General features: G+C 34.1%; 1 protein-coding gene across 4 annotated transcripts in view; it reads left to right on the top strand.

Annotated features, from left to right (window-relative positions):
• LOC150091589 (E3 ubiquitin-protein ligase arih1-like) overlaps positions 1-26090 on the top strand; it is a 268953-nt gene that overhangs the window by 149839 nt on the left and 93024 nt on the right. For all 4 annotated transcript variants that reach the window (XM_090384745.1, XM_090384752.1, XM_090384760.1 and 1 more), the window contains one exon: positions 9961-10075. In XM_090384745.1, the coding sequence (XP_090240871.1) occupies positions 9961-10075 (115 nt within the window). The remainder of the gene's footprint in view (positions 1-9960; positions 10076-26090) is intronic.

Here is a 26090-nt window from a genome sequence, read left to right as displayed (position 1 = left end):
TTGATTTTCTGGAGTGAAAAAACTTCAAAAATGTCTCCATCCAGTTCATATCTCAGAACAATTACCATTTGTATATATTCTGAAACATCTGTTGTGTCATCAGCCATGACAGCTACGAATGAATTAATTTCTCCTTTTATTTCATCCTGGCATGTTTGCACCAAACAGTCAAGAATATCATTCTGAATAGTTTTTGAAATGCCTTTAAATGCTGCATTACTTTCCAAGTGGTTCTTTAAATTGGAATCTAATGTACAGGCAAAATTTATTAATCCTCTGAATACTCCTGGATTTTTAGAATTTTTTCTTTTTTGGCATGTCCACACAAAGGAATTTCTAACTGTCCACAAAATTTAATGCAGTCTATTTTAGATAATACCTCACGATTCTTGGTAACTTTTCTGTTATGTTTGCAGATTGAAAGTCTGTAGGCCTCACTAAGCTGTTCTTTAATATTTACGCTTCCAAAAAGCGATAGTGAAATCACATTATCAATATGTTTCTTCAAACTCATGTTTTGAGTTTTTTATTTCATTCTGTTTATATTTGTAAAGTCACTTTTTGTCCACGTTAAGTCACTTCGGAACAGTAAACATGAAAAACAAAAACAATGCATTTTTAACTTCACAACTACAAACTTTTTCTTTGGTACCATTCGGTTTTAAAACTGCGAATATATTTCTTATTATTACTTATTCTCCACTGAGAAATTTGAATCTTTGGTGTGGGATGGCCTTCTTTTTTTAATCGCATTTTTTTTCTTGTAGAGGTAATTGTGAAAAACTAAGTTGCTGAAGTTTATTCACTGTCACGCAATTTACTTAATGGGGAAGCATGAAGGCCGTGATCGAATCAAATTTCACAAAATTGTGTCGTAGAAATAATGTTTTACTTACACATCACCTCATAATATAACTTCAACTTACCAAGTTCAAGCTCAATTTGCAATTAATCTGTAACCACATAGTTGGACTGTTGAATGTTGAGTACTGACTTAATACTGATATTATTTAGTTACTTAATGGGAATTCGGGCGAATAACAAAAAGACACCGACATTGTGGCTACACACCCATCATGGTCAACGATGAAATCTGCACTGCGTGCTTTACATTGGCTTTGATTCGTTTCACCTATAAAAAAATGTATATTGGCAAGTTTCCAATATGCTGGTTAACACAAACTGCCAGATATTCACTGGAATACAAAATCTGAGGCCTACAGTTAATTAAACTTCAAAGTTGGAAACGATTTTGTGTTTTTATTCGTTTATTATTGAAATGATTACTGAAAATGGAGGATGCGCATACTATATGCGGGTCCTGTTAATAAAAATATTCATTGCATTGCATTGTTCTTCACAAAATTTCATATAACTCCGTTCACTGTATATCTAGATTTAAATAGCCGGTGGTGCTGCAGTGCCGCAGTACCTTTTGGACGAGCCGCCCCTGGTTATATGTCAACAAAATGTGTTTTAAACAGTTCTCCTTCCATTCTTTCATAGCTTCAGTGTCAACAGTGGCACTTTCTCCACATACTTTGTTGAAAACAGTTCATGAAGTGTCTTTAATTTCTGGAACCACCCGTTTGAAGACAATCTTCAATATTCATCTGGTGTGCAAATGATTCATCTATAGTTTTTAAAAAATTTGTCTATTGGAGTGGAAGTTTTTTTTTTTTTTTTTTTTTTTTTCTTTTTGCGCACATCATTAGCTATTCCAAGAGTACCTTTTCAAGATTCAGATATGTCATCTTTGATGCTCAGATCCTACTCGGTGAATCTCGGTTTCAATCTTTTTTTTGATATTTTAGAATTATGAACATTGTACTTTAGGGATGCTAAACTGTTTATCAATGTTGACATTATCTACAGCTTGTAAAATCTTAATTTTGTCTGCAATTGGCATATTGATAAACATACAGTCTATATGTACTGTATAATGAAATGAATTTCTAGTTGAAACATAATTTGATTATGCCAACAAATGTGAGAATTGTTGGCGAGTGTGATTTCTTGTAGTCAGTCTGCAAGCTCATCATTAGTTTTAATAAATTAGTGTTCATTTCACTTTGAAATTAGAATACTGTTATTTAAAAAAAAAAAAGTGAAAAACAAGGTAAAGCACTGGAAATTGAGTTCTTCTAAAGAATTTTGTTTATCTTTCATTGTCTTTATAATGAATGTAAAATAGTATTAGGTTTATGGGAAATCAGTAAGGACAGATGGTCATTATAATGTACTGGGATGTTAAAAGGTGTATTGCTGTAAGGAGCTCAGACTATTTAAATTTATGTATAATGTCCAATAACTATATATAGTTGACACTAAAATGTTTATATATAAATATTTAAAATTATAATGTTATTATTATGTAAATACATATCCTAATGGAATTAGTGTTCTTCTGTCTTTGCAGTCACTGTTGAAGTGATATAGGAATGTATCATTCTGCTCAAATATTCTCTTTGAGAAATAAAGTTTTAACATGGAGAAATACTTTTATTTAAATTAATTCCAATTTATTTATGTGGCATGCCAATTAGAAAACAACTAACACTCAGCCTGTCACTCTGATTCTTCCACATCTTCAGCTACCCAAAGAAGGCTATCTGATGTTTTCACTTGTGAAGGAACTTGTCATGCATAGGTTTACAGCAATTTCTGTGAATATCATACACTATGTGACCACTTAGATTTATAAATTTTTGCATATAACCTCTAAAATTGCCATGGTTCTATTAAAGTATCCAGACAGTGTGTGTGTACACGGAGTTGGCTTTGCATTAGCAACACTTACCTGTTACCTTGTAGGGCCACCTATTGCCCTTAATACACGGCCCATACAAATTTTGGCACTGACTCCACAAGGTGTAGCAGGGTGTTCTGTGATGGTGCAGTGTTACCAATGTATTGTGCAGTGTGTCGTTGTACATTGTCAAGTGGATGGTTGTATCATTGAATGTCCTTTTCGAGTAGTTGTAGGTGGAAGATGACTTTCATCAACCGGTGAAAACCACCACTTTGCTTATTGGAGGCTTGAAGTGGTGAAACCCATGTTTAGTCTCTAGAGCAAAGTTTCTGGCATCCCCCTCCCCCCATACTTCTCCTTCAACCCATGCACGGTACTAAGTACTATAGGTTTTGATACCTTTCGTGTTTGGGGGCTTTCATAAAAAAAAAAAAAAAAAAAAAGTCCCAAACATGCTTAATTGGGTTGAGATCAGGCAAGTTGGGCAACCATGGAAGGACAAAGAATTCATTACTGTTTGTAAAAACCTGAATGTGATAGGCAAAAATGGTTTGAATTTTTAGAATTAGTACTGAAAGTACACATGGAAATTTGTGCAGACCAGTGCTGTTTTTTGTTATATACACAAACAGATAGATCACTTGTTGTTTTTCAGTTTATCATTAGTAACTTCTTTTATTTCATTTCATATACAATTTACTGTTTAGTATAATAAGAGCTATTATCTGCTCAATATCTTCTATATTCTTTGTTACTTTTAGTAAATAATACAAGGATTACCTTGATCTCTTTATAGGAAGGCTTCTTATCCAACTCTCCTAGTCCATCACATAAATTAATATCCAAAATGACAGCTATGACACAGACTTAATAACCCGGAATCACTGTTGAGACTCCAATCCAACCCCAAAACTATCAACAGTGACCCAACCATCAGTATAGGAAAATATTGTAACAAATTTACTCATAGCAGAAAAAAAAAACTAACTAAATAAGAAATACATGAAGACATTTCTTCTTCCTTAAGTTAGAGGGAAACTTTGATACTTTGTGTTCACAGGACGGAATGAAACTAAAAATGAGCTGATGCATTTTTTTAGCATTAGCATTAGTAGAGGCATATGATTCAAGAAAGCAAGCTTATGCAGCATCTGCCAAAAAAAAAAAAAAAAAAAGCTCCTATTTCACCCTCTCCGTTTGTTCCAAATACCTGTCCAGCTCAGCCTTAAATTTATTTAGGCTATCAACTTCCACAACAAAAGATGGAAGTCTATTCCACCAATCAACTACCCACTGGCTAAAGGAAAACTTCCGCACCTCTATCCTACAACTGTCTTTTCTCAAGTTGAATTTATGCCTTCTCAGTTGATTATTCTGAGCAAGAGGAAGAATCCCATCAGCATTGAACATGCTCAAACCATTCATTCAAGGCTTTATACAACTCAATCAGATCACCTCGCAGGTGCCTAGTCTCCAGACACTGTAATCTGCAAAACTTAAGCCTTTCTTCGTAAGAGCAACCCTTCTTTCCATTCATTAATCTTGTTGCCCTTCTCTGTACTTGTTCCAACAGCTCTGCATCCTTCTTAAAATAGGGCGCCTCCGTAGCCAGGTGGGAAGGAGCAGCAGTGCGTAGTATGCGCTTCTTGATTAGACCAGGGTTCGAGCCCGTCACTACCAAATACGGAGGATGCGGAAAGGTCAGGGAATGACCACCGCATATCCCGGAGCAGTATGACCCTAGTTGCTAATGCTCCTAAAAATCAAAATAACAAACAATAACTTCTTAAAATAACAAACAATAACTTCTTAAAATGAGGTCTCCAGACCTGTATACAGTACTCAAGTTGTGGCCTTGAGTACAAGGGGATAATCACCTCCTTATTCCTGCTAGAAAAATTCCTATATATCATTGATAAGACACCATGAGCTACTCTTGCAGACTGTCTGCTCAGAAAACTTCATATCTGCCCCCAATTACCCCCAGGTCCTTTTCATTCTCTACCACTCTCAATGTGGTACCACAGAATTGATACGTTACTCTGGGATTACGGCTTCCCATACGTAGTACTTTACATTAGTCAACTTTAAACTTCATTTGCCATCTCTCAGCCCATCTGCTCAACTTTTCTAGATCCTGTTGCAGCAGTGTACTGTCATTAGTGTCCTTGACAACCCTGCCAACCTTCGTATTGTCTGCAAACTTGGACATTAAGCTTGATATACCATCATCAATATTATTTATAAATACAGAAAACGACAATGGACCCAACACTGAACCCTGAGAAACTCCACTAATAACATTAGTCCAAGAAGAGTAGTGTCCATTGATTACCACTCTGTCTTTTCCCACTCAACCATCCCTTTATCCATAGCAGCAATTTGCCTCCAGTGCCACACTGCTCCAATTCGTGCAGCAGTCTTCCATGTGGAACAGTATCAAAAACCTTTCTAAGATTGAAATATATGATATCAAAGTTATTCCCTGCATCCAGTTCTTTTGTGACCACATCATATTATTCAATCAAATTGGTCAGACAAGACTTCCCCTTAAGAAAACCATGCTGTGTCCAAGCTATAACTGAAGTCTTCTCTAGATAATCCTGCAGTGCTTCTTTAACCAGTGCCTCCATTAATTTCCATGGAACAGAAGTTAAACTAACAGGTCTATAATTACTTGTTGCCCTTTGATCCTCCTTTGTGAATTGGTGTCACATTTGCACATTTCCAGTCCATCATGCATAAGTATTTAAAAGAAATTTAGTCCTCATCACGCATGTGTTTATAGGGCCAATCATCCGATATTAAAAAAGGTCTACAAATATTGAGTTTTTACGGAATTTCATTTCAAGCGTTTCAGCAATAAGTAACTTACTATAATTTTGCTGAATATTAATTATTTTGGCCTCATTAAAAAGAAAGGAATGTGCCTCATTTACAGCATGGAATGACTCTGAAGCATTTGCTCTTGACGAAGATCAGAAGCCTCGTGTAGATCCAATGTAAACCAATTCGCAGTCTTTACATGAAATGCTATAGACGAGATCATGCGTTTGTTGAAAGGAAGAATTTGAGGAACCCTTCTTTAATAATATATGTAATTTATTGGTCGGTCTAGCTATTACTTTCATATACAAATGTACCCTTACATAAATCATTTAATTTGTTATACCAGTTTTCTATATATGGGACTATAATAAAATGCTTTTTATCAATATTTGTTTTCGGATTGTTATTAGTTGTCTTTTCCTGGACAATCAGTTTAACTTTATTGATAGATCTAATTGGATAACCTCTATTTAGGAATCTTCTTGTTAGTTCCAACTATAACCCCCTTTGTGTGGTGGAATATTTGAAAGCATTTGAATTCAAATATGATTCTGCAATAAGTTCACTAATGCTAAGGCCCATTGGTAAGCCAAAAATCTGTCTGTATATTTTTTCTTGAAATAAATTATATTTTATTATAAATTATATTATAAATTAAATAATTTATAATATTTATTTATTATAAATTAAATTATACCTTGAAATAAATTATATTTTATTTCAAGAAAAAACATACACACAGATTTTTGGCTTACCAATGGGCCTTAGCATTAGTGGACTTATTGCAGAATTCTATCTGGAAAAGATAGAGTATATATCTGAATCCATTTTATACCAGAAGTCTCATATTATGGCAGGTATTTAGACAACATTCTCATCATAACTAATCAGCTGACCATAAATTCCGTTTTACAAGTTTTTAATGATATCCATATGAGACTAAAATTTACTTTAGAAACCGAGAAGGAAGATACAAAATCTTTCAACTTTCTTAATTTTACACTACAAAGGGTAGGGGGAAAACTAAATTTTAGCATTTATAGAAAACTTACTAATATGGCCATATTATACATTACACTACACTACAATAGCTACCACCCATACATATACAAAAATTGGGCATGTTTAAACAGTTTTTAAATGCTTTCAAATCATCCACCACACAAAGTGGGATTATAGTTGGAAACTGAGGAACTAACAAGGAGATTTCTAAATAGAGGTTATCCAATTACCTTTATTAATAAAGTTAAACTGATTGCCCAGGTAAAGACAATTAATAACAATCCGAAAACAAATATTGATAAAAAGCATTTTTTTTTATAGTGCCATATATAGAAAACTGGTATAACAAATTAAATGATTTATGTAAGGGTACAGATATGAAAGTAATAGCTAGACTGACCAATAAATTACATACCTTACTAAAGAAGGGTTCCTCAAATTCTTCCTTTCAACAAATGCATGATCTCGTCTATAGCATTTCGTGCAGAGACTGCGACTCGGTTTACGTTGGATCTACTCCAGGGGTGTTGGATTTTTACATTAAACATGGGGCTTCTGTACATATGTCAAGAGCAAACGCTTCAGAGTTGGCATTCCATGTTTGTGAATGAGGCATATTCCTTTCTTTTTAATGAAGCCAAAATAATTAATATTCAGCACAATTATGGCAAATTACTTATTGCTGAAACGCTTGAAATGAAACTCCATAAAAACTCAATATTTGTAGCCTTTTTTTAATATCGGATGATTGGTCCTATAAACACATGCATGATGAGGACTAAATTTCTTTTAAATTACTTACGCATCGATGTATTTTTATTTCCATTCCGTCCTGTGAACATGAAGTATCGAAAAGTTTCCCTCTAACTTAAGGAGGACGAAATCTGTCTTCACGTATTTCTTATTTAGTTTTTTTTAGTTTTTTATTTCTACTATGAGTAAATTTGACAATGTTTTCCTATACTGATAGTTGGGACATGGTTGATAGTTTTGGGGTTGGGGCCTCAACGGTGATTCCATGTTATTAAGTAGGTGTCATAGCTAACGTTATGGAACACATTAAAAACTTTTAATAACACAGGTTATTAAAAGTAGCAATTTACTGTAAAAAGGGAGCCAACTCTTGGATGGCCTGAAGGCAGGAAATTAACTATTTAGTATTGGCACACTGATTGAATGATTTGCAGTAATGCATGGCTTTTGTTTATAGACTTGGCACAATTTTATTTTTTATTTGCTTGTGTTGATGTTAGTTTATGTATAAACATGAATGAATAAACCTTTTATGAAATTTAAAGATTCATTCTGATTTACAACTCAACAAAAAGTAAGTGTTTGCCTTTATCAGTGAATTCTAAACTTTTAATTTTTAACATTATGTATGAATTTTCAGAATGCTGCAGATGTCAAAATGTTGATTCCCCTCACCCCAACATTCTGAAAATTACAGCACACCGAACAAGTTCCCTCACATTTAGGTGACAGCAAATGTGTTAATGTACTTAATGTAATACTTTTTACACAATGAAATTTAGTTTATAACAGTTCACGTGGCTGAATGAGTGGTCACATTTAGTTTAATAATCAACTGTGTGTTTATAATTTTACCAGCCTTAAATACTGACAGGTGAATATTAGCAATTAAATTTTCTTCTTTAAATTTCTGTATCAATGTAATTAAAACATTCTTTAATTAAGAAGGGATATTATTTCAACACAGGTTATTAATAAAATAATGCTATTCTCTGTTAGGTTTTATTGTAAATTGCCTGGGAGTGCCGTTTTCCTTTGAGTAGTTAATATTGGTTTGATATATATGTGTCATGAGTTAAGTTTCCAATTGGAAGACCTCTTCAAATATACTACTTGGCTGCCCATTTAGACTAGATATATCCATTCACCTCTTGACATGAGGTTGTTAATACTGGCTACTGTCTGATGATGGAACCAAATAGTTCCAAAACTGGGCACAGCGGTTTCTTGGTTTTTTTTTTTTTATGGATAATAGATTCAACTACTGGATGATGTTATTCAATTAAAAACAATATTAATTACTTTAGGTAATTAAGCAATTTGTTCATGTAGTCAAGTAATATTAATTACTTGACTACATGGATAAAATTAGTGATTTCTAAAGAATCTAAGCCCAAGCACTATCACTGGAGCAACAGTATCTCTCCCCCCCCTCCCCAAGATGGTTGATGGTAAATGCACAGTAGCATTATTTTATAGAACTATTTCAAAATAAAACAATTTGATGATTAGGCCTAACATACACTTAAGCATATCTAGTTCTCATTAAATAATGCTCTTCACACTCTGCTTTCTTCTGATGAAAGATGATCAGCATAAATTTTCCAGTTCCTGATTTATATAAGTTGGTAAATATGAAACTCATTTGCAGAAAAAGAGAAATTAGCTGTTTTTAACTTATGGAGATGAGAGCTAAGTAAGGAAAAAAGAGACTGAATTAAAAGATTCAGAATTTAGTGCTTTGTTTTGCCATTTTTTTCTATCTAACAGATGGAAGAAATGGAAAACTGTATTACAAATAAGGAAATATTGGCAATCAATATGTATTCAAAGGTAAGTAAAGCAAATATAAGATAGTATTGGCACATTTAAGGGTTGAAGAAGAGAGATTTGGCAAATAGTTGTTTTGAAGCAAAAATAAATGGGCGATTGGTAATAGGTTTAGAGAGAGAGGGGAGGGGAGGTGGATCAATGATATCAAGCAAGCATTAGGCGAACGAAGGCTTATTCTGGTTAGGATTAAAGATTTAACATGAATAAAATAATAACATGGAGGAAAATGGAAGTCTGATATTCCTGAATGGCCTCTGCACAAATTAGGTACAACAGATTTGGATGATAATGATAAAATCCAAAACTTAGAAGTATTAAATGCAGGTATTTCTTTGAGATGCCCATACCATATTAAATAAGTATTCATGCAGTCTTTAACATTTTAAATAATTTTCAGTTTAATGGATGGAAGTGAATGCCCACTAGCAAAAGTTTTACACTTTAACTGGTGGATATTTGTTTCCCTGCATAATATCCTAAAACAATACATTGTTTATGATTTTGTACATACTGGTGGCATATTTTAACATTTCTGAACATTTTGGATTGCCATGTATATCAACAAATGCCCACTGAAAGTGTAAAACTTCGGCTTCAAGTGACTGAAAACTTTGTTTTTAGTTTTAAAGTTGTACAGAAGCCAAAATTATTAAAATAAATTAAATTATAGAAATTAGAGCTCAGAAATTTCATCATAAATGAAATTGTTGATGCTGTTTCACTAGTTAATGACAACAATCCATTATTTTACATTGCCACAGAGTGAATTTTGTCTATATATTCTTTTATAGTTTTGCTTGTGGTGAGAACTGGCATGATCCTGTTAAGTGCCGTCTTTTAAAGAAATGGCAAAAAAAGTGTGATGATGATAGTGAAACATCTAATTGGATTGCTGCCAATACAAAGGTACATAATTAGTAATAATTTGAAGACTAATTATGTGTGGATGTATAGAGATTTGTCAAATATATTTTTGAATATTTGCCATATTTTCTCAAATACTCTTAAATAAGTGCCCTTGATTAACCCTTGCTCCCCATTTTTTTTAAGTCATGGGGAAATTGTGAATTTATTTTCTACCATCAACAATTTCAGCTTTTCTCTGCTTGTATTATTTTCAATTTTTAGCTAACCATGATAGATTATCATAACTGCATGCCTTTAGTACCCATGTTTAACAGAATATTCATGGTGGATTACAGATAATACCAAATTTTTCAACTAATCTGGGTCCTTGGTGTACATTTTGAGGACCCCTGAAAAATCACAGGGCCCTTGGGCCAATAGTAATCCTGTTGTTCTGGACCTTGACTTTTTACTTTGGAGTGACTGCATCGGTGTACCACAGTAAATCTGGCTTTGCTTACAGATTACATTCACTAGTAAAGAGTGCCAAACTTAGGAAAAAAACTCAAGTTGTACAGTGATCTAGGCAATTTCTGTCATGCATAAGGGATGGTGACAAATGAATGTGCCTCATTATCCACTACTGCATACCTGCATAAGATAGTCCCCTGAACCACTCTGCATATGGCTAAATTAGCTGTTCCTGTTATCTGAAATGGGAAAATAAGTTCAACATGTAGGTTCATTGCATTAATTCCTTTGGCCACCAGAATAAGTTAAGGCCAAGACTAGGAAATTCAAAGCTCGGTGGGATTGATATCTATGGGAGGAGGGAAACTTTCTTTTTTTTTTTTTATATTATGGTTTCTTCAGCAAAAGCTGTACTTGAATTTTAAGATAAGAAATAAAACTTTTGAGAATTAGAAAATAGATATCACACTTTAATTACAATTTTTATGAAACATAAACCTTATTTCATAATAAAAAATATTTAAAAAAAAATACAACTTTAGATGATATTTAAAAATATATGAAAATAAAAACTAGCAACTTCAGTAGTACTTGCCTACTGAAAACATAATATTCTTTTTCATCATCGCTGTATAACCAATTGTTTCTTCTGAACTACAAGTTTCTGTTTCTTCTTTACTATCTTCTGCAGATGTAGTCAAAGGCCATATACCTCTTCCATCAGGCCATTTTTCCAATATTCCTCCAAAATCATCACATGAGCATAACTTTTTCATACTGCTCTTAGGAAATTGACTTAATTTCTTCATTTGTTAATTCTGATAATTTTTCCATGGAAACATCACTATTAATGGTAAAATTACAGATAAATTGTTTTAATCCTGCCCAGACATATTCAGTAGAATTGACATCAGTGATGATTAATTAATCCCAAATAGAAAACATTTCTGTATCATTGTATCAAATGTGTAATCCTTATTTGGAGGAGTATTTCTTCTAACCAAACTGAAAGTTCAGCGTTTCTTAATGATTTGCTGCAGGGTATCTTGTTCCTAGTTAACCAGCCCATTATTTTTTTAAATTTCTTCTCTGATGATTTTAGAGGTTTGTTTAGTAAACAAAATAAGACATTGTTGATTATAACAGCATTTTCTGGCAAATTATGTAAAACTTTCTCGTTTCCCATTTTTGAAAAATGAAAGCATTCATTCGGCCACAATAATTTTCTATAGAGCATTTGCTTTTTTTGATCAAATTAGAATTTGGAATAAATCTATTCTCTCCCCCCCCACACCAACCGCCACCAAAGCACATAAAACTCTCTTCTAGATGCATTTCCTGATTCATTAACTTCTGAAATTTACTAATATTAACTTCTGAAATACATTCATCTTGCCAATTTCTGTGCATCAGATTGCTTCAGTCCATGTTTCTTCAATGTGAACAGGTCTCCCTTCATTTCCCATAAATATTTTGTTTTTTTAAGTATGACTTTTTTTTTTTCCATTAAAAGTTTCCTTCTGTTTTGAGATTTTTTCCAACAAAATTCCATCTTATGAAGTTTTCTTAAAGTTTCTTCTTGCCAATTGCCAACTAAAATTTATTTATTTATTTATTTTTTTTTTTTTTTTGTTTTAATACTAATAATTTAAGTATGGTTGGTATGTTTGTATCATAAAAATCTTGGATTCTTTGCCTTATGAGATTGCAATTAAATTGGATGATTGCAATTAAGTTTTATTTAAAACACTTCTTAGATAACATATACCGCCGACCGGGCTAGCCGAGTGGGTAAAGTACCTGCCCGGCAACCCAAAGGTCGCAGGTTCGATTCCCGCCTCGGGCTTGGATCAAAGTACTGCAAAAAAAAAACCTTGGGAGGTGCAATATGGCCACAGAAGCCGATGCGCCAACAACTACCAAATCAAAAAAATAAATAAATAAAAAAATAACATATACCTTTTGCATGACTGACTTTGAATTCTTTTTATGAATCATTCAGAAAATCCCATTATTACACTAGCATGCATTTGTTGCTTGATTGGTCTATCAGTTTATCATTTAATTCTTCTTTATCAGAATAGTCAGTAACATTGAATACAGTTTTCTTGCCTAAGCTAAGTACAAAGTTTCCTCTTTTTCTCATTGATAAGATGTCAACTCATTTGTATATTTTTATAATGCTGATCACTTGTGTGAAACCACATGCATACAGTAATGCATAAAGACACAAGTTTAAATCTTGCACTGTGGTGTGACTCCTACTACAAAAATGAATATTCATGATGTGTTACCAACAAGGTAACTAACTAAAGTGGGTGAGTGCTTCCTTTCATTTCCACTGAGCAGTACATGATATCAGCCTCATTATCAGTTTTATTTCTGTCAAAAATCACAATCCTGACATTTGAATGAATTGTGCATGTTTGCTAGGAAATGGTCTTCATTTCTAAAGAAGAGAATCTAACTTTTTATGTAAGACAACATTCTGAGTCACATTTTAAATATCAGTAATAAAATAATTCTTTTAGCCTATGATCAGATTAGCAAATAAAATCGCAGAAGTTAATAAAAACTGTTAGTAAAAATGCTGAAGTTAATGGAAGTGGCATTTTATTTGCTTGTCTGACTGTAGCTTTAGAAGAAATCTCAATCTTTGAACTAATTGTATGAATAAGCTACACCCCAAAATTTTTGGTTACATTTTTCTTAGGAAAAAAAAGTGCAGGGTATTCGAGAAAATACAGCATATTTTGTGTGATCTTGAACTAGGTCATGCTGATTAATAGGCATTTTTAAAGGATTTCCTTTTTGTTTTTTTAACTTTAAATGTATATTTCAACAATAAAATAGGCTTGAAACAGTGATTATTTCTGTTAACTTTAAATGTACTCTGATGCTTTGCAGTGACTAATTATATAGACCAAATTATACATATCTTGTATAATTTGGTAATTTGATCATAATATAATTTGATCATACATTCATCTTACTCTATGAAATAATGCTTAGAACCATTGGAATATAGTTGAAACCAATTAACATGAAAACAGATATGACAAAATATTGATTAACATGAAAATGGATATAATGAAATATCGGTTAACATGAAATGTATCTTTGATATGTTCCATCCCCAATAATTTTCAGTATAATCATTCATTTAATCACAAATGGATTGTAAAAAAATATTGTATAATACAAAAATTGTTTTCAGTTCTACAAATATAATTTATTGCAAAAATTTTTGCATAACAAAATGTCAATTACAAGATAGAGAAAAGATTAAAAAAAATTATATATATCTTATTTTTCATATGGGCAGCCTCCAATTTACTTTGTTTTTTTTTTTTTTTATTACATTGTTCTGATATAATGTTTTGCACTCTTGTTTATCAAAAAGTACTGTAAGGAAAAAAATTAACAGGAACCATTGGCTAAAGGCAAATTTCCACACATCTATTTGACAACTGGCTTTCCTCAATTCCAGTTTATGCCCCCTCAGGTTTGTAATCTGAGAAAGAGGAAGAATCCCATCAGCATTGAACCTGCTTATTCCATTCAAGGCCTTATACACCTCAATCATATCACCTCACAGGTGCCTATTTTTCAGACACTCAAATTTGCAGAACTTAAGCCTTTCTTTGTAAAAGCACCCCTTTGTTTCCTTCACCAGTCTTGATGCCCCCTCTCTGTACTCATTCTAGCAATTCTACATCCTTACTAAAATGAGACTTCCAGACCTGTATGCAGTACTCAGGTGTGACCTGACCAATGCATTGACCATTATACAAGGGGATAATCGCCTCCTTATCCCTGCTAGCAAAATTCCTGTATATCACTGACAAGACCCCATGACCTGCTCTGGCAGCCTGTCTGCACTGCTCAGGAAACTTCATATCTGACTGTACAATCACCCCCAGGTCTCTTTCATTCTCCACTTCCCTGAGTGTAACATCACACATTTCTCTGAGGTTACTGCTACTCATATGCAGTACTTTGCATTTGTCAATGTTAAACTTCAGTTGCCACTTCTCAGCCCATCTGCCCAACTTTTCTAGATCCTGTTGCGGTAACATACTGTCATTAACAGTAATGACAGTATGCCAGAAGTGACCCTGCGAACCTTTGTATCATCTGCAAACTTCAACATTAAGTTTGTTATACCTTCATCAATATCATTGATAAATATACAAAAACAACAACTGGCTCAACACCGAACCCTGGGGAATACCACTGGTCCACAGTGTATCTGGGGTTTGAGTAAAAGTATGTGGCAGTTATTTATGCATGTTTACTGATTACTAAACCGAAATCCGTTTTTTCCTATCATGTAAAGATTTTTCACAATTCATTAACAAAATATTACCTATTATACGCATATGTATACATAACTAGTTTCTGCAATGGCTTACAAGTTTTATACCCCTATATTCGTAATCAGTATCAAATATTTGCCTCAAATACAACAGATAATATAACAAATATAACAGATTGTACATGTTTAGCCAGTAACTACACACACTGCAAGGTAGCTGACCTTGACCCAGGAAGGTAGATGGTCCCCACCCTGCTCTTTTGGCCCATCTGTGATTCCCAGAATTTTATTTTCCGAGTGGAGTCTGGGAGACTCCTATGTGTAGTTACAGGTTAAACTTGTCTGAGCATGCACTCACTTGTTTGTGCAGTCCACTCAACCACAGAGCCTATATAAGTGGCACATCCCTTTTGCGGTCACAGTACTCCTGTAAAAACCGTCGTGAGCTCTCATTGTGTGTTAGTTTTCTATTAGTATGGCAACCAGAAAGTGTATATATATATATGGGAAGGCCAGGTGGGAAGGAGCAGCAGTGCATAGCACGCGCTTCTTGATTAGATCGGGGTTCAAGCACATCACCACCAAATACGGAGGATGCGGAAAGGTCAGGGAATGACCATCGCAAGGTCATACTGCAAGGCCATATTGCTCCGTGAATCCCAGAGCAATATGGCCTCAGTTGCCAATGTTCCTAAAAAACCAAACAACAAACAAACAAACAAACAAACAAACAAACAGAAAGTGTATAAACAATCCTGACATATTTATTACATATGTGGTTGTTTTTTCCCTGTAAAGCAGAGGGGAAATATTACAGATTTTGTAAAAAAATCGTATTATGCATACTTTGATATAAAACTAGGCGATCAGGATAAATCGTGGGCACTGCATAAAGTATGCCATACATGTGTCGAACATCTTAGAAAATGGAGTCAAGGAAAAAAGGTGTGCTTGCTATTTTCTATTCCTATGGTGTGGTGTGAGCCAGTAAGCCATGCCGAATGTTACTTTTGTGTATGTGACGTTAAAGGTTAAAATTCAAAAAATAAAAAGGACATCAAATTCCAGATCTGCTGTCAGCCATAAGACCAGTTCCGCATGGACCTGATCTGCCTGTAAAACCTCCACCAGAAACTTTGGAGTCCACATCTTCTTCCACCGAAGCAGAAGCTAAAGAGGTTAGTGAAGAGGAATGTTATCAACCAGAAAATATTTTAACGGCACAGCAATTCACCCAAGTCAAACTGAATGATTTAGTAAGGGACTTAGGTCTTCCAAAGTATGCTGCTGAAATTCTGGGATCCAGACTTCAAGCAAAGAACTTACTTGCTCCAGATACATCATTTTCCTGGTACAGAAATCGTAAAAGGGAGTTTATACAGTATTTTTCACAAGAAGGTCCTCTCGTATATTGCAGTGATATCACTGGTTTAATAAGTGCCTTAGGAGCTCCATCATATGTTCCTAGTGAATGGAGACTATTTATAGACTCTTTTAAGACTAGTTTAAAAGGTGTTCTCTTGTATAATGGAGATAAGTACACATCTGTGCCAGTTGCTTATTCAGTCTACTTAAAAGAAACTTATGAAAATCTAAAGTTGCTTCTGGAGAAAATTAAATATCAAGATCACGAATGGCAACTATGTGGAGAATTAAAAAGTGTTATGTATGTTGTTGGGGCAACAGGGTCGGTACACTAAAATGCCATGCTTTGTGAATGGGTTAGCAGAGCTAAAGCACTGCATTGGCCAAAGAAGCAATGGCCTCAGAAGCACAATCTAACACGGGGGTCAAAAAATATTGTGCACGAAAGTTTGGTGAAGCCAGATAAAATACTTTTACCTCCACTGCATATCAAGCTAGGCATAATGAAGCAATTTGTTAAAACATTGAATAAGGATGGCAACTGCTTTAAGTAAGTTTCCCAGTTTATCTGACACAAAACTTAAGGAGGGTATCTTCATTGGTCCCCAAATTAGAAAATTGGTTTTAGACAGTCACTTTGAAACTACTATGACTGATGTTGAAAGGAGCCTGGATTTCTTTTAAAAGTGTAATGGAAAACTTTCTAGGAAATCATAAATCACAGAATTATGAGAAAATTGTTCAAAACATGCTCAAAGCTTTGCAATTTAGGTTGCAATATGAGCATCAATATTAATTTTTTGCATGCCCATCTTGATTTTTTCCCCGAAAATCTTGCACAGACAAGCGAAGAACAAGGGGAGAGATTCCATCAGGACATAAAGGAAATGGAGCAGAGGTACCAGGGAAGATGGAATACAAGAATGATGGCCAACTACTGCTGGTTTTTAAAAAGAGAGAAACCAGGCACTGTACATATAAAGATATTTTTAATCAAAATATAATGTAAATGCGTCCAAATATAATATTGTAACATTTTTGCAACTCTGTGCACTTCCACTTGGCAGCAGTGTTTCTTGTGATGTCGGAAATCCCAACAGTGCAAGTGCCCAAGGCTATAAGTTTATAGCCTCAGGTATTTCCGGTGAACACGAATTGTCAAAAAGTGAAATAGTAAAGTTAAAATAAGCGACTGTTAAAACAACTGCTAAACACTAATCTAAATATTAATCAAGTAAGTATTAGGGAAAGAATTGTATGCAATGCGTTCTTTGCAGTTTGCAATGAAAAGACAAGTATGCATATTAATCTTTCTCCTGGTCAGCTATTCTCATTCAGACCGTAGTCGTCGGGCCGCTGCACTGATTATCATGCGCAACAATTTATTAGTGCTATTTGTATAAATGCATATTATTTTTAATTTTATTTAACTTTGAATTTTTAATTTTAGCGAATCAAGATGTCAAGGAAAAGAAAAATTGATTCCGAATGTCGTGTCTTCAATGAACTTTAGTCAATTAATTATTTTTTTTATAAGGGACAATAACCGATGTACCTGCCTTATATGTAAGGAAGCAGTTTCTATGTTGAAAGAATATAATTTGAAACGGCATTATACGGCAAAACATGCCTCAACTTATGATAAACTTCAAGGAGAGTTGCGAAACAAGAAATTACAAGAGCTGAGCTTTGATTTCAAGAGGAAACAACAACAGATGACATGTTTCACTAATCAGAATTTAAATTTAATTAGAGCTAGTTTGCAAGCATCTCAAATCATTGTTGAAGAAGGGAGGGCTTTTACTAATGGCGAGTTTGTGAAAAGAGTGTGCCTATCAATTGCAGAAGAAATAAGCCCTGATCAAGTTAAGCACTTCACTGCTATAAGTTTATCAGCGTCAACTTTAGCAAGAAGAATCGAAGACTTGTCTGCTAATGTTAAAGATCATCTGAAACAAAAAGTTAGATTTTATAAATTTTTCGATTCCAATTGATGAAAATGAAGATATTACCAACACAGCACAGTTACTCATTTACATACGTGGTATAAATCAGAATTTTGAAGTCACAGAAGAACTGGCTGCACTTGAAAGCTTGAAAATAGAACCTCTGGTGAAATCATATTTCATAGCGTATCAAAAGTATTTGAAGACCTGCAGCTTGATTGTGAATTGTTGACAGCAATTACAACCGATGGTGCAAAGAATATTGTTGGAAAAAATATTGGTTTCATCGGCCATGTTAATAAATATTTTGATTCCAAAAACATCGAAAGACCTATGCAATTTCATTGTGTTATTCACTAGCAATCGTTGTGTGGTAAATTTTTGTATTCAAACTCAATCATGTCAACTATAATTAGCATTGTGAATTTTATACGCAAAAATGGCCTGAACCATTGCCAGTTTAAAATTTTCTTGGAGGATATTTAAAGTGAATATGGTGATTTGTTGTATCATACGGAGGTGCGATATGATGGTTGAGTCGCGGTAATATGTTAAAAAGATTTTTTCAACTCAGAACTGAAATAGACATATTCATGAACGAAAAATTAAAACCGGTCCTAGAATTAACTCTCTAAATGGTTATGGGAACTTGCATTTTTAATAGATATTTGTGAACATTTGAATACATTGAATAAAAAACTTCAAAGTCGCGATCTACTTGTAAATGACTTGTTCTACGATATTAAAGCATTTCAGACAAAATTAGAATTATTTAAAAATCAAATTGAACAAAATAATTTTTCCCATTTTTGTGTTATTAAAGTTTATATAATAATATTCCCAATTGTGATTTTTCTACCCACAATTTTGTCCGAAATCTTGAATTATTGATGGAAGCATTTGTTGATCGATTTGTTGATTTCGAAAACAACAGAAAATTATTTACATTATTTCAGAATCCATTTGATATAAATGTTTCACAAATAGATAAAGATCTACAATTAGAATTCATAGATCTTCAAAGTAACGATAACCTGAAAACATTATTGAAAAATGAAACATTAATTAACTTTTATAAAACTTTGACAGAAAATGAATTTCCAGAATTAAAAAAATTAGCAAGAAGAATAATTTCTATTTTTGGTAGCACTTACCTATGTGAACAAACATATTCAAAAATGAATATATAAAATCCAAACATCGATCAAGAATGACAGATGAACATTTACAAGACTTTAAGATTGAGAACTTCTACTATTAAACCTAACATTTTGATTATTGCTAAATCAAAACAACTACAAACATCTCATTGATTTGCTATTTCTGTAATATCAAATGTGATTATAATAATAAAAATTGTGATTTTTAATATGACTCTTTATTTACAATAAATATCCCTTGTTTATAATTTTTTATAGTTTTTCTATCTTGTACACCCCATTCGACCTGGTGAAGTCGCTAAAATTGCGTTTTTTGGCTTACAGTGTTTTTAGTTGTGAAAATTGCACCGACTCCGGCCCACCATTTGTTATGAATTTTCTATGTGGCCCTCCGATGAAAAAGGTTGGGGACTCCTGCTTTACACTATCAAGTTTAAAATATACGTTATGCTATTCCGTATTGAACTAATATGCTACAACAGTGGCAATAAGTTTTGAACGGTACAAGGTTCTACCGATACTAAGTAATAACCTACAAAATCTCTATCTAAATTCAAAATAAACTAAATAGCGTAACTAGGAATATAGAGCTACTTGGTTAACATGGTTGAGTTAACCAGTCTCGGGTGAGGGCATTACCTTACAACAACAAAAACTACAGTTCATATGTGTATTTTTATTGCTTATTAACAATGAAAACATGGATGACAACATAAGTCATTTTCATGCTAAAAAATACCTCTTTGTGGGAGCTACTTAACCAATGGGCAGTGGTGACATTCAAAATGTATTATTTCCAGAAGGTTCTGCAACGACTGATCACTGAAACAAATTATGAAGACCATTCCATCAGTTCTGGAGGAATATTATATTAAGAAGTCCATAACAAAATTGTACTGTCATGGAAAGAAGTAATTTGGGTTAAGGTGGATGGTGTTTTGGAATGGCCAGATTATATTCATGGTGTTCAGGAACATGTCATTGTCCTCAAAATTCAAGTATACATTGTGGAATTGGTAATTGAGATTGGCTTTAACAAAGTAGACATAAGTAAGGTGATTAATTCTGGAATTGTGTGACACTCATCTGACCAAGAAGGAACTGATTGAATTGGAGCAACAAGGTAAGAGTACAATAGGAAGAGGAAATGAAGCTCATGACAAAAATGATGTCCGAAACCTTCTTTTTTTGAGAAAGAGATGATCATTTCTTGTTGAAGATGACCAAAATATGGAATGGAGTGGCAAGTTTAGTCAAGTATTGAATGATCTTTGTGTTGCTGTAACAAGTTGTATCAAGAGAAGCAGTAGCAAAATTCTGCTCAGACTTCTATTATTTTCTGTTTAAAATATGAATAATTTGGTATTATTAATACAGTATGTAAATAATAAATGTTTGTGAGTACTCTACAGTTCATATGTGTATTTTTATTGCTTTCCTGTTTTAATAATGATTTATTTTTAATGAGTAATTTAAGTTAAGCTTAATTTAAGTTGATGAGCCCAAAAATTTGACCACAGAAATGCATCTCCCTTTTGTAACATAAGTGTACATAATAATGCAAAAAGCATTTGATATACAGTCAGTCCTCGTATAGCACGATAGTTATGTTCCTAGAAACCCTCGTGCAATGCAAAATCGTGCAATATAAACAACAGGCCCTATGGGAAAAATAGGGTTATGTGCCGACCACCCAAGATTGAACACACATTGGTAACCAAAACACAATAAATCGTAATAAAATACGTATTTTATAATGATTAAAATATCTAATAAAAATAATATTATATTTTTTATAATATTTATTATTATATTATATTTTATTATAATATAATAAATAATACATGAGTATTTTTTACGAATAAAATACTTACATATTTTATTACGTAATAAAATGTTGCTAATGCTTTTGCTTCTGTCATAAGCAAACTTGTTTTTTGTTTGATTTTCTATCCAAACAGATGACAGCCGTTCCATCTCTTCCAATTCTTTGTGTCTTAATTTAATGGATTTTAATTACACTTTGAGTTGTTCCTGCTATGAAAGTTTTTATTTTCTCTGCATTCTTTGTAATTCTCGGGAGATTGCCTCATTTAGGTCTGTAGTGCGTGCAATATCACATGGTCTTTCATTTCGCTCAAAGCGTTTCACAATTTCATATTTTTTCTCTATCGATAGAGGTGAACTGGCCATAAGCCTTACCGGAGAAACCCCGGTGGGCCGGAGGCCGGTGTGATTATTTTGGCCATAAACCATAGTATGAGGTTACTATAATTTCCCGGGTAAGAATTTTTGACACAGTCCGCCTGTTTATCGATATTTCTTTTCTTTTTCTCTCTGAATCTGCAGTGTCTTCACCAGGACGCTTCCTTTTCACACCTTTTAAGTATTTTACTCATTTTTAGGGAATAAAGCACAATTATAAGATGAGGAGGCACGCTTAATATACATAAACAAAGCTGTGCGTGTGTAGCAACTTAATAAACAACACCGTAAAGCCAGCGATACACTATTAACACCTCACATTTTACTAAAGCACATTTCTAGGGTTTTTTTTTTTTTTATGAGAACCCCAAACACGAAAGGTATCAAAACCTATAGTACTTAGTACCGTGCATGGGTTGAAGGAGAAGTATGGGGAGAGGGGGATTATTACCATAAAACAAAAAAACAATTTCCAGTAGCATTTCTGCTAGTGGAATCTGTTATAAACTGGTAGTAAACTCGATCTAATTGCATTTGCGATTATACCGATAGCTGGAATTGTTGGTTTTTATGTTATTATGTTGAAATGTGTTTCCCCTTCACTGATATAAAAAACATAAATACATTTTCAGAATCTTCTCTTCATTCCTATCGTGTTACGTTCGGTTGGGGTGATTCTACGTTCGACTGCCATTTCTTGTAAACACAAAGGCGAATCGTGCATAAGCGAATTCAGTTCGTGTTATATAAGATACCGTTGCCCTATTTATAAATCGTGTATGATCGAATTTGTGTCGTGGAAACATGTGTTATACGAGGACTGACTGTACATTGTTTTGATAACTGTTGGCACTTATAGGAACACATACCACATAAATGGGGGACTGCTTTTATTTCTTCAAGGATTATTTCCTTAAGTTTTCTATTAAAAAAAACTAAATAAATAAGGAAAAAAAATTGTATTTTTTCTTTTTTATAAAACAGTTTCTGCTAACTTCAAGAGGCACAATTTGAAAAAATTGGCAATTTCTTTATTAAAACATAGTTTTAACTTTTTTTCCCTCTGTTAATATTTTTGTAACTATATGCTTGTATTATTTACTGTTTTCTGATTTTTATTATATTGTGTTGTAATCAATTCCTATTTTAATTATAGCCCATCCTTGTTACTTACATGTTAAGCAAAAATTTTAACATCTGCACTTTAACACAAAATTCAGATAACACAGTATGTTTATCCTGGTTCCTGTCATTTCATTTTAATTGGGTTTGGTCCCGTGCTTATAGAAAATTTGTCAAATTAAGTTATTTTCTAGATATGATGCATGCAATTGTGATCATGGGTAATGTTATCACTTTTATGAAATCCCAGTCAGACCTATACTAATACATAGAAAAAATTACTTTTATTGTAATCAGTACTTCAGTTTTTGGAGCCGACCAGGCTAGCCGAGTGGGTAAAGTACCTGCCCGGCAACCCAAAGGTCGCGGGTTCGATTCCCGCCTCGGGCTTGGATCAAAGTACTGCAAAAAACCTTGGGAGGTGCAATATGGCCACAGAAGCCGATGCGCCAACAACTGCCAAATCAAAAAATCACTTCAGTTTTTGTTATTGTTTTTTTCTGCCTAATCATGGTTTACGTATGTGCAGTGGAAGTGATTAAGTAACATCCCAATTTGTTCTTGAAAGCCATCACATTGTGTGTCCAGTTACTGCCGTTGCTTTGTACAGTTGATATACACTAAGTAATTGCTGAATTATGACCACCTACCTAATACCATGTTGGGCCACCATTCACATGGATAACAGCAGCCATTCGTCTAGGCATTGACTTCACTTGTCTGACGATGTCTGTAGGTATCTGCAGCTATGCTCCCTGTGGGGCTCCCTACAGTGTGGCGACAGTTGCATGTCCATACATTTCACTTCCCTTTCCAAAAAAAATCCCACAGGTATTCAATTGGATTGAGGTCAGGTGAATTTGGGGGCCAAGCAAGATGGGTAATATCTTCACTGTGTTCCTTGAACCACTTGTGAGCACAGTGGGGGGCACAATGACATGGCAGCACATTATAGTCGGAAGGTCCTGTTTCTGTGAAGGAAATGGTCTCGTGAGAGCTGCCAATACACCTCACAAATGACATGTTGGTCCATAAACACCAGAGATCCTAGTTCTTGCTGGCAAAAGATGCCCCACATTAAGCAACCACCACCATCTGCCTGGATATTGAGGATCCATTGACTCGTGTTGCTTGTTGCGCCACACCCAAAGGCATGTTACATCAGGTATTTGGACTCGTACAACCAGCATTCTCATTTCCATTCCTCCAGTGTCTGACTGGTGTGTGTTGACAGCACAACATTCACAGTCAACAATGATCAGCAGTGAAGAGAGTCTCTTTGGTCATCTGCTGTGGAGCTTGTTTAAATGTGTGGTGCATCATTGTTTGGGATATTGTTCTTACATTCCCCATACTGAATTGCAATGTCAACTGTCACACAATGACCTGCTGCTGAGCCATACAATGCACTGCACCCTTCGCTCACCACGAACATCCATCTTGTATAATCTCTTACCGTTTTGTCGGCAGGAGGTGGTTTGACCCGTTCGACACCATTCTTTATACTCCTTAATTACAGTGGGCCATGAGCAATCGACAAGACATGCCATTTCTGATATGGAAATGCCTGATGCACAAGCTCCCACAGTCGTGCTCTTTTGGAACTCTGAGATCTTTACTACATCCCATAACTGCTACTTTATCACTGTGACTTGCATGAACAGATGCAGGTTACCACTGCTTGTGTAGGAAGCTGTTTAGCTTTTTATATTGCAAGTGGTACATCATAGTCCTTTAGTGATGGAGTGGTCACAATTCACTGATCACTGAATGTAATTGTCTGTGTTGTTACTCTGTGAAAGAAAGTACTGTATCTGTACTCCTACCAATCTCTTTTACATCAGAGCATTAATTCTTTTCTAATTCTTGATTTTAATATTTTCTTTATTTCTTTTTAATGGTTTGTATGGAATTGCAGAATTATTACAGTTTCATTTTTATTGATGCCTTTCTCAAAGAAATAGTGGATGGTCAAATTAAAATATTTTGTATTGCTTGATTTTAATTTTTCTTTCTGTTTACTTCCACCTTTTTATATATACATTTCCATTCTTCATCAATAAACAATGCTGAACAGCTGCATTCTCTTCTTGCTGCTGCTCAGTATTGTTTCATCAGTTACAGCTGCATTTCATTGGTTATTGGTATCAGTTAAGTTATCAAATGTAATCAATTAAGCTGTCTTGAAGTGATCACAATAAGTGGCATTTACTGTATATTGAAATAATAAAAAGTGTCTAAATATAGAATCTATCATTCATAGAGTAAGCCTGCAACTTATTACATGCATCTTGTTACACCTGTTTCTGTATTTTGAAGAAGTAAGTTTATAAAGATGTGTGTTACCTAAATAAGTCATGTGATATCAGTCATAACTATTATAATAAATTTTAAGAGTTTATTTATTGTAACACCCAGTAAGCTTATTTAGCTGGAAACAAAAACAAAAATTATAACAAAAACCGTTTTCTGTTTTGAGATGAAGTATCAAATGTTGGTATAATTTTAATTATTTGATCAATCAGTTGGGGGTAGGGGCAGGTTGAGACATAGAATAGAATGGATTTCTTCATAAGGTTTCTAAGATCATCTAGACAGGACTGCAATTCAGACACAGGATGGGTTTGTTAAGGGGAAGTCTTGTCTGGCCAACTTGATTATATACTATGATGTGGTCACAAAGGAACTGGTTGCAAAAAATAATTTTGCTATCATATACTTGGATTTTATGAAAGCTTTCGATAATGTTGCACTTACAAGACTACTATACAAATTCGAGCAGTATGGCATTAAGGGCAAATTGCTGCTATGGATAAAGGGGTGGTTGAGTGGGAAAAGACAGTGGTAATCAATGGACACTGCTCTTCATGGACTAATGTTATTAGTGGAGTGCCACAGGGTTCACTGTTGGGCCCATTTTTTTTTTTTTTTTTGTATTTATTAATGATATTGATGAAGGTATATCAGGCTTAATGTCCTAGTTTGCAGACGATATGAAGGTTGGCAGTGTTGTTAATGACACTAATGATAGTACACGACGGCAACAGAATCTAGAGAAATTGAACAGATGAGCTGAGAGGTGGCAACTGAAGTTTAACATTGACAAATGTAAAGTACTACATGTGGGTAGCATTAACCACAGAGTAACATCAACTGTGTGGAACTAAACTCAGAGTAGTCGAGAATGAAAAAGATCTTGGGGGGGGGGGGTAATTGTGCAGTCAGATATGAGGTTTTCTGAGCTGGTCAGACAGTCTGCAAGAGTAGCTCATGGTGTCTTGTCAATGATATACAGGAATTTTGCTAGCAGGGATAAGGAGGTAATTATCCCTGTGTATAAGTGGTCAGGCCACGTTGAGTACTCTATACAGGTCTGGAGGACTCATTTTAGGAAGGATGAAGAGCTGATGGAATGAGTACAGAGAAGGGTAATGAGATTGGTGAGTGGAACAAAGGGTTGCTCTTATGAAGAAAAGCTTAAGTTCTGC

This window comes from Mastigoproctus giganteus, chromosome 1 (genome assembly GCF_048544385.1).
Source record: "Mastigoproctus giganteus isolate SK-2022 chromosome 1, ASM4854438v1, whole genome shotgun sequence".
NCBI classification, from domain to species: Eukaryota; Metazoa; Arthropoda; class Arachnida; order Uropygi; family Thelyphonidae; genus Mastigoproctus; species Mastigoproctus giganteus.
The sequence above is the reverse complement of the archived record's forward strand: the minus strand, read 5'-3'. Positions and strand labels throughout refer to the sequence as shown.